General features: G+C 41.1%; 1 protein-coding gene across 1 annotated transcript in view; it reads left to right on the plus strand.

Annotated features, from left to right (window-relative positions):
* The window catches only part of Tmem170b (transmembrane protein 170B), a 39,438-nt gene extending 30,621 nt beyond the window's left edge, over positions 1–8,817 (plus strand). The window contains exon 3 of the mRNA XM_055595216.1: positions 1,443–8,817. Within this exon, the coding sequence (XP_055451191.1) occupies positions 1,443–1,573 (131 nt within the window). The 3' untranslated portion in view covers positions 1,574–8,817. The remainder of the gene's footprint in view (positions 1–1,442) is intronic.
* The last annotated feature ends 4,808 nt before the right edge of the window (positions 8,818–13,625 follow it).

Consider the following 13,625-nt stretch of genomic DNA (forward strand, 5'->3'; position numbering starts at 1 on the left):
CCAAGTGCAGTATTCAGTTTACCCCTATCAAAACGTTAAAGAATATTTACCTCCTCTCCCCTTTTAATGCAGATTATTACAGAAAATAGAGTAAAATCCGCACCTATCTTGCTGAGACTGATCCTACCCAGTGTGTCTGCGGAGTTTAAAAACTTAAAGACAGAAAGTGTGAGAGCTCTGCCCCTGAAGGGCAGGCATCACTCTCTGGCATCACGGACCTCTGCTGTTTGTCCTTAATTTCTCTGCTTTTCTGTGTGGGACTTTCCCTGGCTTGCTTGTCTGTGTTCCACTTGTGCACCTGTTGCACATGGAGGCCAGAAGAAGGCATTGGCTCCCTTGGAGTTACAGGTAGTCATGACCTACCATGTGGGTGCTAGGAATTGAACCCAGGTCCTCTCGAAGATAGTCAGTGTTTTTAAGGATTGGGCCATCTCTCAAGCCCATGCTTGTTTGAGAAAGGATGGCCTGGAACTCACTGAGAACCAGCTGCCTCTGCCTCCTGAGTATTGTGATTAAAGGTGTGTGCCACTATACCTGGCCCTTCTTCTTTTCTTTTCTACTACTTCTCCTTTTTCTTCTTTTTTGTTTCCATTTTCTTTTTTCATCTGCCTGCCTGCCTTTCTTTCTTCCTTCCTTGTGGTTCCCCCAACCTCCCTGACAGGGTTTTTCTGTGTAGCCTTGGTTGTCCTGGACTTACTCTGTAGACTAGGCTGGCCTCGAACTCAGAGATCCACCTGCCTCTGCCTCTGCCTCCCTGAATGCTGGGATTAAAGGTGTGTGCCACCCTGCCTGGCTTTTCCTTGTGGTTTGAAGGCCATCTTTTTCATAGGATGCTAAACCCATTCACTTTGTTTCAAAGTTTACTATTGATGTAAATGTTTTTAGCATTTTGTTCTTTAGTCCATCTGGTGGGATGGTGTGAGATAGGAACTTGAATTTCTTTCTTCCAGATGGCTATTCCAGCTCCATTAGTTGGCCTGTGGGGGCACTGACAGGCTTTTCTGTGCCATGACTACTTGCTAGAATTAGTGCAGAGGGCACCAGGGCCAGCACCTGTTTCTTCTCTTTCATTTATATACATGTATATATATGAGACGAGAGTTTATTCTGGAGTAAGACAGTTTATGCTCTCATAACTTTTAATACGAGAATTGTTTTTTTCATTAATAATCGCATAATTAATCGATTATTAATTAAAAAACAATTCTCGTATTAAAAGTTATGAGAGCATAAACTGTGTATTGCAACTTTCAGTCGAAAAGCCATTCTTGAATGGTTACATGAGGTATGGTAAAGGTAACTTCTAATCAGTCACATGGAAAGTAAACACTTTATCAAGTGAGACGTGCTGAGGTGCTCTGCTTTGGTAAAGCAAGGTGGCATCTGCAGCAGCTGTGTGTCAGGTGGTGCCCTGGGTGACCCTGTGCTCTGCTTCCCCACAGGTGCAGCAGTGGCAGGCATCTACAGAGTGGCTGGAAAGAACATGGCCCCCCTAGAAGCCCTGGTGTGGGGCGTGGGGCAGACTGTACTGACACTTATCATCTCCTTTTCAAGGATCCTCGCGACACTTTGAGGTTCTGAGGGAATGTCTTCTTTACTAAGAAAACGGATGTACAGCTTCCCCGGAAATGCATCAACCAGCTGAAATGAAATGGTACAAGCAGGGACCCAGCAAGTTACAACCTAGGGGAGACCCTGAGCCGTGTGGAAAGCCTGCCCTCTGGCGTCCAAGCGATTGCACTACCGCACTGCACCTTATGTGCCTCCATCCCAGGCAAGGTGCACAAGACACTCTGTGAAGCTGCAAGAAAAAGCACCTTGTTCAGCTGCCAATCAGGTTAACATTGGTGTTGGAATCATCGTTCTCAACAGTGTTGTATTAAGTTACAGAAACGTTTTGAGAAATTGATCTATGTGCCAAACTTTTCTTTCTGTTAACATTGATCATGTGACGGTTTGCAAGTGTAGATGTAAGTGAGTGCTGTGAATATACTTGACATGGATTCAGGTAACATAGTCAGACTTTGATTGTTATGCTAGCTCTCGTATGAATGCCGGACACCGGGCTTTCAATACTAAGGAAGGCGTTTGGTTTTTCAAGCTGAGTGTTCTGGGACTTGGGGCTTTAATATGTCTTATGTGTTGTTATTTAATTTATGTGAAAAACAATAGTCTTCTTATGGAGGACTAACTGAGCTGTTCTAAGGACTCAAACAGACTTGTAGGGTGCAAACTTTTCAGTAACTTACACCCTTTAATGGTTTTCCTCATCCATCATATTCTATTTATATGGATTCAAAACCTTTGGGGTCAAACATTGTCATTTGTGTCTCATAAAAATATAATTTGAAACTTTTCTTATAAATTTTATAAGAAAATGTCTGAAATGCATGTTGCATTCTTCAACCCTTCTCTAAGAAAGTTTTTGCTTCATATCTCACAGAACACAGTCTTCTAATTCCTGTTGCAATGGGCTTGTGTTGTGCGGTGTACATGTCCGGCAGTCTTTGATTCCAGAGTACTAACTGCTTAGAGAGTGGCCTAAATTAGGCTCTGGAAGCAGGAACGCCTCATGTTTAGGTGGATGATAAGTACCTTACCTAGGATGAGCAGGAGGCTGTCTTACTGTGGATATGTGGCAGTGTCAGAATTACACAAAGTGAAAACTGAGGGACAGAGCTGTCGGCTTACAAGTTGGCAGTCAGTATGAGTGTATCACGACAGCACAGAACCATTATCTGAGGGGTTGATTTTAGTGGTGTGATTTCAGTTTGTGTTTCTAAGTTATTACCTGAGTCAGACAGAGAGTCTGATCCCATTCGTTAAAAACGGAAATGTGCTTTGTCTTTTAGAAGGTTTAGAAAAGTACACAGTAGTTTGTTACAAAACAAGAAGTCGGGAAAGTACAGACCCTGGTTCAACTAAGTATTTGTGTGGTGTGGTGTGGTGTGGTGTGGTGTGGTGTGGTGTGGTGTGGTGTGGTGTGTGCGGGCGTGCGTGCGTGCGTGCGTGCATACCAGTTGTAGTTACAGATGTGCTAGCTTAAGGGAAGATCATTGTAGAGATTATGGATTTACTGTAATCTAAAAATAATGAAGCACCCTAAGCTCTTTAATTTAATTTAGCTTTAAGATCTTTATTTTCTATAATCCTTTTTCTCTATCAAAAAGAAATATTAATAATTTGGGGAGGGGCATAAACCAGTTTAGATTTACTAATAATGTGGCTTGGAAATTTAACAACTCAAATCAACCAATAAATAAGTCCGCATCCTTAGAGATGTCAGAAAACAAGTCTTGAAGTTGATTCTTTTTCTCATGTCCAGGCCTGCTGTTCTTCCCACACATTTACATTCCTAATGTTTTCCAAGATTAAACTTTGGCGTCTTTTCCAGATAGCCCTGATTCTCCAGGCTGTCAGGCTGGTTTCTGCTCTAGCCAGCAATTGTGTCCTGGCATGAGAATCACTATCACAGACATTGTTTTGTACAAAGAACAAATACTTATTTTAACATGGGTATTTTAATGATCTAAGAAAGTTATCAAGTTGAGGTAAATGGAGCCCATTGTTCATAATCTAAAATTAGCTAGAAATTAGCTTGACACATTGAATATGTGAATGAATGTGAATGAATGGACCAAAGAAAGTTGAGCTTGTGTTTGTGCTCTAGGATGAAAGTCTAAGAGGGTTATGGACTGTCCTGCAGTCATCTCATTGTCAGGCTGATTTGCCTTAGGAAGTGTGTGTGTGTTTGTGTGTGTGTTTGTGTGTGTGTGTGTGTGTGTGCGCGCGCGCGCACTTATAACCTGAGGGGCATTTTTCCGATTCTTTTTTTGGTTGTTTCCTTTGGGATTTTGTGTAACTATCACTCTTGATGTTTTGAAATGCAGTTGAATAGTGTGGATTTATGAAACTATATAAATAGCTATTTATATGGTGAAGTTTTCAAGAGGTTAGCTGTTTCTTATAGAGACAAAATGTTTAATGATACATATATATATATATACACACACACATACACACACGAGTATATCATTATATACATATATAGATAGCTATATATGAACACAGTCCAATTGGAAAGCTTTGTTTGATGAACATTTTCCTGTTTTACTGGAGAAGTTAAATCTTTTAAATAGACTGGAGGGTATTTAAGATTTTTGCTGGACACTCTTGTTTGGGACATGACAGAAGCTCTCACTAACACAGTCAAGTTCCATTTTCTTAAAACTCAGCCATGGTTTAGCAGTAAATTTTCTCCTTTAGCACCAGGACCTCCTGTAAGCTATGAGTGAAGCCTGATAACTTTCCTGAGAGGGAGGTGCATGTATGTCATGGGCCCTGGCACAGTACCGTTGACTTCTCAGGGGACATTGTTAATTTAAATCTTCATGTGCGCCATCCAGGGTTAAACTCTTAACCAGGATACTCCCTTAGTATTTGCAACATAGAATTCCACTGCTCCTTTTCTAAGCCTTCGGGAGCTTTGGTTTTTAAAGAAAGGAAATAAGGTATGATAGGAAGAACAAGGATAATTTAAGATCAAAGAATGCTATAAGAAACAGTGCTTCCAGGACCTTCCTTTTGCTGTGTGTAAGGCAGGGTAACCTCTTTCAGATGCCCAGGCTGTCACTCACTACCCAGCATAATTTGGTGAGTTCAGTTTTGCAGATATCCTGTATATAGGATGGCTGAAATAGGATTTCCTCAGAGTTAACTAGGAACTGAACAAATAATTTCAAACCCTAAAAAGGTTGGGACAGTACCTTGTTGCCTACTGAGACTCATCCTTTTTTCCCTTCCATGACCTCATTTTTCCTTTTCCCATCTCGTCCTCTGAATGGGCATTTTAGTGTCTTAGATATGGCTCTGAACTAAGGGAGAAAGGACTAGATTCTGAGCCAGTAGTGCAGGCTTGAATCTGGGCTCTATCGCTTTTGTTCACTTTGATCGGAGCTTTGATTAGCTTCAGGTCTCACTTTGACATTTGATTAGTACTTCCTGTGGGTAAAATAATATGCATTTGACAGTGAGTGCTGAGACAGTCGATAGAATTTTAAAGTTATACTTTACAATACCCACTGGAAATGGTGTTTTTTGAAATTCACCTTTGTCCATTTCCATTTTTTTCCTGTATATTTAAGAAGGGAAAAAAATCCTTTCATATAATCTTACTTTTGTCACCTCCTCTTTATCCCTTACAGTCAACAGATAACTTTTGTAAGGCTACTTTGGGGAGCTGGTAGTGGGTGTGATGGGATAAACAGGAGTGAATTATAGATTCTGGTCAGCACTGGTTGATAAAGAGTAGGTTGGCCAGCATTTCCTCCACTGCCTTTTCCTGCTCTCTTTCTTGGGTTTGACTCAGAACGTTCATGGACTCTTCACCATATTCAAATTTCTGCCTCTTTATTAGCTCCCCACCCCTTCTGGTCATCTGTCATCTGTCACCCTGAGCATTCCGTCAGCCCTGGCATCTGTGTCCTGTCACTATTAGCACTGGCTCTTGTTTTCCTTAATACCTGTGGTTTTTTTTTTTTTTCCATTCAACCTACAAAATTTCATGATTGTAAATTTACGATCATTTTATAATGTAAGGGGTAACAGGAGGCTGAAAGCACTTTCTGAAGTGTCTGCAGAAAACAATGCTCTTACCATTGAAAACACTTCTTAAGAATGTCTCAAAACAACCTTTGGAAACATCCCTATTTATTTTGTTTGTAAGACATGAAGAATATGGAAACAATCACTGAGGAATTTCTGATGATAGGTTTAGATTGGAGAGAAGTGTGGTGAAACAGGCTGAGTCTAACTGGGCAAGTTCCTGTTTCTTTTTAAATCAGGGCTTCTGTTCTCTGATTGGACTTGCAGTTGTCCAGTAGTCTCCTAGTTATCCTTACGTTCTCATCCTTTTGAAACTGTGCAGGATATAAAGGACATTATTCGATTTTAAAATATAACGTATTTAAAATGTATAATACTGTTTGTGACAGACGGAAATTCAAAGAGGAAGGCTTGTTAGGTTAATGCACAAAACCAAAAGCATATATTATAAAGTCCCCTGTATTATGCGAGCACAGTTCTCCATCCTGGTAAGACTCTGGACTACCATCGAGAGACAAGTTTGCTAATGCCTTGCGCCAGGGAGTGTGGGCTCTACCACACACATGCCCTTAAAGTCATGGTGCATTTTGTGTGGTAAATTTGTCCTTCTCCCTCTATGTTTCCTGCCCCCTGTAGGCGATCCAGTGTGGTGTGCTTTTGTCTGAATTTGCCTATCTCAGAACACAGCTAGGATCTGTTTGGGGGAAATTAATGCTTCTCACATGAAATGTTTTCAGTAAACAAGGAGAAGCACTGGCTAATTCTGAGGGTTGTGGCAGCATTTACCTTTCTAGGCAAGCTGAGCTGTGATCCAGAGTATTTTCTTCATTTAAGATGCTGGCTTTCACATTCTTTACCTCTATGTGTGGCATGTGTGCTGATCGTACATAATGGATCTGTTGGTGGTGGTGGTTTGCAAACTAATTTATTTAGCAGTCTCTCTGAGAATCTCTCTCATTTCCAAAGCAGATGTCAAATACCATAATATAGATGTATACAGTTCATCAAACTGAAGTGATGGTCTGGAGAGAATATTGAGTGCCTGTGTTTATGCTGCAGTTATCTCATCGAAAAAGGGAGCAGCTGAAGGCACGGGGTGGGATGGGGGGGCGAGGGGTGGACCGACAGTGTGATGTTCCAGGTGATACCCACACCTAGTGTGTGGAGGCTCGGTCATACGGCTCTTCCCTGTGGAGAGTGCCTGGGACTGTGGCATGAACGGGGGAGCAGAGCGACATAAATACCGAGAAAGAGGAACTGATGTATCATCACCTGAAAGTACTCCATAACCAAGCGCTTTCCCTCCTAGGTCTGTATTGGTGATTACGCTTTAAAAATTAACTTTTAGAGCCTTGTCTAAATGAACAGTAGCTTGGGAGTACTAGTGATGGTTTGTTTTGTTTTGTTTTAATTTTAAGTTAGCTTTTTGAGATAGAATCTCACTCTGTAGCCCAGACTGGCTTTGAACTTGTGACCCTCTGTCTCAGCCTCTCAGGTACCAGGATTGCAGGTGTGTGCCACTGTTCTTGGCTCCTTTTTAAACCAAAATGTCTGAGTGTAGTTGGCATAGAATAGTTTTAACACTTTCTTCCTAGAAAGAAAAATGAAGGCTCGTTTGTGTACTTTTTTTTTTTTCTTAGTGTTTATGATAGTGGATACATTTTCCATGAAGAAATGTAGAAACATCTCATTTTTTCCCCATACACACCTTTAGTTATTAGCTCTCCCTGTGTGGATGGACAGACAGGAAGTTCCCCATATAATCTGGCAGAATGTTCACCTGTGGTCCCAGCCTAACTATCAGCCCCTGCCTTAAGATGTCCCAGGACAAGGGAGCAGCTTCAAAGTTACATGCTGACGTGGCTTTGTTGAAGTAGCACAAGTAGAGCTGAGCCAGCAGATACTAAGAAACTCACTTTAAAATTGTGATAACTCTCAACACACTGATGAATCACTTAGCTAAACCACAGTATAATTTTTTAAAAGCTAAATGGTCTCAGTGCTTTGAAGGTTAAGCACCTTTTGCAAAGTGGACTTGGGGAAGCCTGGGGTTTAGCACCAATGAGCTGGCTTTGTGTGCACCACCTGCAGTGAGATTCAGAGCATAGGGCAGGCCACTGAGACAAGGCCAGCAACCAGCTTAGTACTATGTCACTATGACAGTTGATAACACTTTTACTGTCCGTCACCACATGGGGGCATTTTCCTCTTCTTTTTCTCTTTTTCTCTTCTCTTCTCTTTTTTTCCAAGTGAGTATGAAATGGGAAAAAATGTAGTCAAGCAAATTAAATGTGGGATTTTAAAGTTGAGTTTTATGGTAAACTAGAGATTTCTGTGTGAACAGTGTTAGTTTAATATCGTAGTGCAAAAGCAGACACTTTATGTAACCTTTAGAAATATGTTTACCATCAGGGATTTATTGTTACAGCAGAAAAACTAAATGTACTGTGAAGTTAAAGACAGGAAGAATAGCTCCCAGAGGGTGATACTCAAACAAGAGTGAGTTTGATGAATACCTGCGTTATGTGAACCCATTTTTCCCTTCTGTTAAGAGTATAAACTACACTGTATGAATATGTGTACTGCATGTTTACATAAAACAATTTCATTTTGAAGGATTATTTAAACTATGTTTATATGTAATACCTAACAGGCTGTAAATATTGTATACTATTGATTTTTAATTTTATATGAGCGATTTTTTTATTTCCCAAGTCATGTACAAATCTCATTGTATATATAGCATAACTCTCTGGAGAACACAAATTTTGCAGTGAATTTTAAGTATTTTAATTGCAGTAAGCATCAGGTTAGCCTCAGAGATGCTGGTCCTTATTTTAAATTATTTTTCACCACACATTTTCTTCAAAGGGCAGCAATAAACATATGCAAGTTATCCTGATTGTTGAGCGTTGGCCTGCGAAGATAAGACCGCAGTTCGATGCACTGCTGTAAAGGGCAGATGCACAGCTCACACCCTCTTGCATCTGGTCCCAGGACGACTTCTGAGATCCGTGCATGGCTCTCCTCTTTGTAACAGACAGGGTGAGCTGCTGATAACACACACAACATTGTTTCAAACTGAACCCAGCACTTCGGTGTCATTACACAGAATTTATTGGATTAAAGTTTGTAATATACAGTATTTTAATAAAGTTTCTGTATTCAATTTCATGCACTTATATATAAATAAACCTGTCTTTAAAAACTTTATACACTGCTGGACTCGGCTTGTGTGCAGTCTGTTTCTTCTCGCCTCTTCACAGTGGACTGATTCTCATAGGCCAGTGATGTGGCAGAGTCACAGTGCTTGTCCAACATTTGTAAGATCCGGGTTCAATCCCTGCTACCACAGAAGACATAGAAAATACAATAACGTGGCCTTTTCTGATCTTTCATCAGTTTTTGCTGGGCCAGGTTCACCTGTGGACTTTGAAAGTTTTGAGAAGGTAAGCAACAAGTTGAAAGACCCAAGTTGGCCTACTTTATATTTGCCTATAGCCAATCTTAATCTTAAACCCATCCTGGACCACGTGGGCATTTATTTCTAAGAGTCGCTGTTCTAAAAATTATGTTATGGGACTGGGGTGATGGCTCAGTCGGTAATGCTGGCTGTGTTCAGAGCTCCAGCGCACATGTAAAAAGCCTAACGCTGTGGCATGTTCTTACAACTGAAGTGCTAGGGAAGGGGAGAGAAGAGGATCCCTGGGGCTTGCTCCTTAGCCAGTCCTGATGGAGACGCTGTCTCTAAAAATGAGGCAGTCTAGTGCTCAGGGAGTAAACGTGTGTGTTTCCAAGTCTAATGACCGGAGTTCAGTCCACAAACCCCACATGGTGGGAAAAGCTCAGATATAAATGGGGAGAGGTAGAGGGAGGCATCTGACAAAGACTTTGCGGCATCATAGAGCCCGAGGATTTGGACTGTCAATTTTTAGGCAGAATCTGAATTTTTTAAAAAGGAATTTCTGAGGGAGGCACCAGGCTCACTAAACATCTTCTTGAGAATGGAGTGGGCAGTCACTCCCTATTAATGTTACTGGGATAAAAACTTGCTTAACACTGTAATGTTAAGAAAGTGGAGTAGAATTCTTAGGTTTATGAAATTGAAGTGTCCATCCTTTTTTGTACCAGAAAACATTCTCATTCTGCCATAAGAATTACAAGATTACTAAATACCTTTCCACACTGACCATGAACCAAACCAAACCAAGCAGAAACCTCAGGCAAAATGCACTAATGCATAAGTTTTTTACTTTGCCTTATTTTCTTGGACCCTTAAAGTAATATTTTGAAATAGGTAACTATCTTTACATATTTTATATCTGATGAGCATTGAGAGAAGGCACTAAATTTCAGACAACAACAGAGACAAAGAGAACCCAGAAAAAAAAAAAAAAAAAAAAAGACACTTGACTCCTATGTCAAGCCTAGTGGAACACAAGTCCTGCTCAGACAGGATAAAACAGCTCGGACTTACTGAATGGATGTTCACATCGTTGATGTTTTTAAACCTAACCCTTGCTAATTCATAAAACGGTGTCTGATTTTAGGGACAAAGAAGGAATGGAGGAAGACCCTATGGTGGATCATTCAGAGAGAAACTGGGTCTGCATCCAAAACACTTGAGAAGAATATCTACCTCTTAATACTGTCTACTTACGCTTAGCTTTTCATTATGTGTTGTCACCAGACCCACTTTGAGCCAGTTTTATGAATAGCCTTTTGAGTTCAGAAGTTCTGGCGAGAGTGCGGGATGGAGTTGCATTGGATGGTTTAGTTGCAAGGCCACATACGGCCGCTAGATGGTGCAGTGGTTCTATTTTTGTCTCCACTTAGGCGTCAGGTGGTCTGTGAGGAGCTAATGTTTTAACTCCTGAAGATAAGTGAGCAAATTAAACGTGAGAAAAAAACATCGTTTCTACATGCCATCTCTAACCAACTTTTATTTTCTGAAGAATGTTTAAGATACAGTATTGGGAGTTATTTACAAATTTAAAAAAATCACATTAGTTGTTAATACCACTTTTAACTAAGTCATTATAGCCTGGCCTTGGTTTATGCATTTTTTTCTTAAATTCCAATACTTAATGCCTAATGATAACTTTATCAATTTGAATATGGTACCTAGCTAGTGACGGCTACATGGCTTACGGGAGAAGAGGACAAGGACATTCCACAGCCTTACTGCACCATCCGAGTTGCCTGTCAAGCCCTGGTCTGCCACCCATTGAGTCAACAGCCATGTTTAGTTTCTGTGACCCTCAGTTTAAACATCAGTAAACTGGGAATAACATATATTCCGTCTGTAACTCTTCCTCCCATCAGCCATTTGTCGTCAGGACAGTTAGAAGGATGTAAATCTAGGTCTTTGCTATAAGTTTTGGTAGGAAGCAAAAATAGATTTCTTTCAAAGCCCAGAGCCAGATTCTGTGCCCTGGAGGCTATGGTGCATTTTTGAGAAGTTTCTCTCTGACTAAAATTGCCCCATTGACCAGGGTGCTACTTGTGTGACAGAGCCTGCTGGGGGATTTTCTTTTCTATTCTTTATTTTTTTTTTTCTTTCTGTTTTTAGAAACAGTAATGGAGAGGAGCCTGTTACAAAGCAGAATGGATGAACTTGCTCACCAGCAAATTCCTTGCATTCCCTAGACCAAATATGTCCACGCTGAGGAAGCCACAAGCAGTGACTTAAGTGAGGTCCCCTGAAGGACAGGCATGACGTGCCTGTCAGCTGGGCAAGGTCACTAGCCACCACAAATCCTGTTGCTAATGGTTTGTTTATTGTTGTACAGAAATAACCATAGTTCAGACCCCCGCAAGGCCGGCGCTTTCATGTCCAGAGCTTCAGACTTGGAAAGCACACGCTACATCACACAGTGCGCCCTGTAGGGACTGTGGATGCAGGCACGGACGTCGCTTCCAACCATAGTCGGACACCTTGAGAAGAGGGCCTGTGAATTTTCACAAGCCTGCTTTTCCTTCCTTGTCCCTTTACGTTGACGCTTTTAGGATTGGTCTTGAAGGTCCTGTGGGCACTTCCGGAGTGAGACCTGGTCCTCTTTCTGGTCTGACCTCCCTGTCTGTGAGACTCTATTTTAAACCTAATGTGTCTGCCAGTCTCTTCCCTGATCAACGTGGAAGGAGATGAACTCACCTTGTCTTCTCAAAGTTCGGGCTGACACTGTTCGTGCAACACCATTTAAACAGGTGTATTGTGCCTACTTCCACTAGACTGGGACCAATCTGTCATTGAGACTCAACACGAAGCCTAACTCCAGCCACAACCCTAACTGTAACCTCAACCCTAGGACTGTGTTTGAAGCTCTAGTCTCTGAAGATTCTTATTCAACCTTGTAACTTGAGCTACTTGTTTTTTTCAAGGTCAATGAAATGACAAGAAAATTCAAAATCTAAATCATAAGTGTATGTGTGTGTAAGTGCGCGCCCCTGTGTCTGTGCGCTCACATGAGCCTAGAGAAAACATGAAAGCATTTTTATTGGCAGAGCAGTTCATTGTCATTATATTGTTTTCCATCCTTTACTGTCAAACCTCTAACATATTTCATTTTTTTCCTTCCCAGTCTGATCTTATTTGGAAAGTACTTTCGTTGTTCATTGGGATATTTTTTTGTTGCAACCCAGGGCTTGGTGCACTTGGTCCGGAATACATTTACTTGATAAACAAAGGTCTTTCTTGGGACTCAGATAGCTTGTTAGGCAAAGTCAATTCTGCAGGCCAACCTACAGTGACCACAGCAGTCCTTGTCTGGATTCAGGTGGCCCTTGGGGGCCAGTGGGTTCTTTGGACATGGATTACTTCCTGGATAGTCTGAGCCCAGCCCCTCTACATGCCATAAAACTTTGCCTTGCCACTTAATAGAGAAAGGAGAAAGAGCCCACCTAACTGAGGCTCAGGAGGGATTCCCTCTGGTAGTGCTGGATCTGCCTGTTCCTTCCTGTTACATACCAGTGACCACGGACTGGTAAAAGGGTCCCGGTATTTAATTAAGGCCTCAGCTAAGACTATTTTCCTTCATAAAGAGAACCAGCATTGATTCTGGACTCTTGATTCTTCTTCAGGGATTCAATGGGTAGCTGGATCAGGAAAAAAAAAAAAAAATCAAGTCAAAAGCAGTCTTTGTGGATATTTTGAGTCCAGCATGGATAAGAACTAATGGGTTGTCATGGTAGGAGGGCACTGTGTTTGAGAGCTGTCTGCAGACCAGGGCCTGAAGAATGTCAGCAGCTGCTTCCATGGCTGTGGTGGAAAAAGTGAGCAGCTTGCTGATTGGCCCCAGTCGGGATCAAGCGACAACATATCAGTTGTGACAGCAGGATTCATTTGTGGTGTCAGATACTGTCATGGAGAAGCTATTAAAAGCTTGGGCTGAAATTTAGCCTACAATGGTGTCCCCAAATAACGGCTAGCCTCAGCATTACATCACCTCTTCTATTGTAGAGGTGAGAGGCAGAGATAATAGATAATAGATTGGCAGACAACCCTGCTTCATGGTGAGCAGTGTCCTTTTATGTGAATCACTTTCTATGTTAAAACATCCCTATTTCAAATGTGTATAAATATCTGCCTTCAGTCACCATTTCTGGGATGACAGAGGTGGGCGGGATCTTCTGTCTTTGCAACATAGAAGAGAATTAAGGCAAAGAGAAACTAGATGTGGGATTTTCAGAAGAACTCTCCCCAAAATGAACAAAAAGAAACCCTTGAGATAAGTCCCAATGTAAAAGCAGGGCTTTTATTATAATTGAAAATCTGAACAACCCAGAAGATAAATAGGAATTGGTTTAAGTCTTCAATATCTATTCGGTGTTTTAAGTTCTGGAAAATAATGAAATTTGAAGAAAAATTAAAGTTCCAATTTGAAAATGTCTTTTGGTAGGATTACAACTTTATAATGTATACCTCAAAGAATTTTTTTTTTATCTTGGATATTTCTAATCTGGGCTGGTCTCATTCTTTTGTTAAAATTTTCCAAAAAATGCTAGCTTTTAACACAGTAAAA

Source organism: Psammomys obesus, unplaced genomic scaffold (assembly GCF_907164565.1).
Source record: "Psammomys obesus unplaced genomic scaffold, mPsaObe1.curated_primary_1811, whole genome shotgun sequence".
Classification (NCBI taxonomy): Eukaryota; Metazoa; Chordata; class Mammalia; order Rodentia; family Muridae; genus Psammomys; species Psammomys obesus.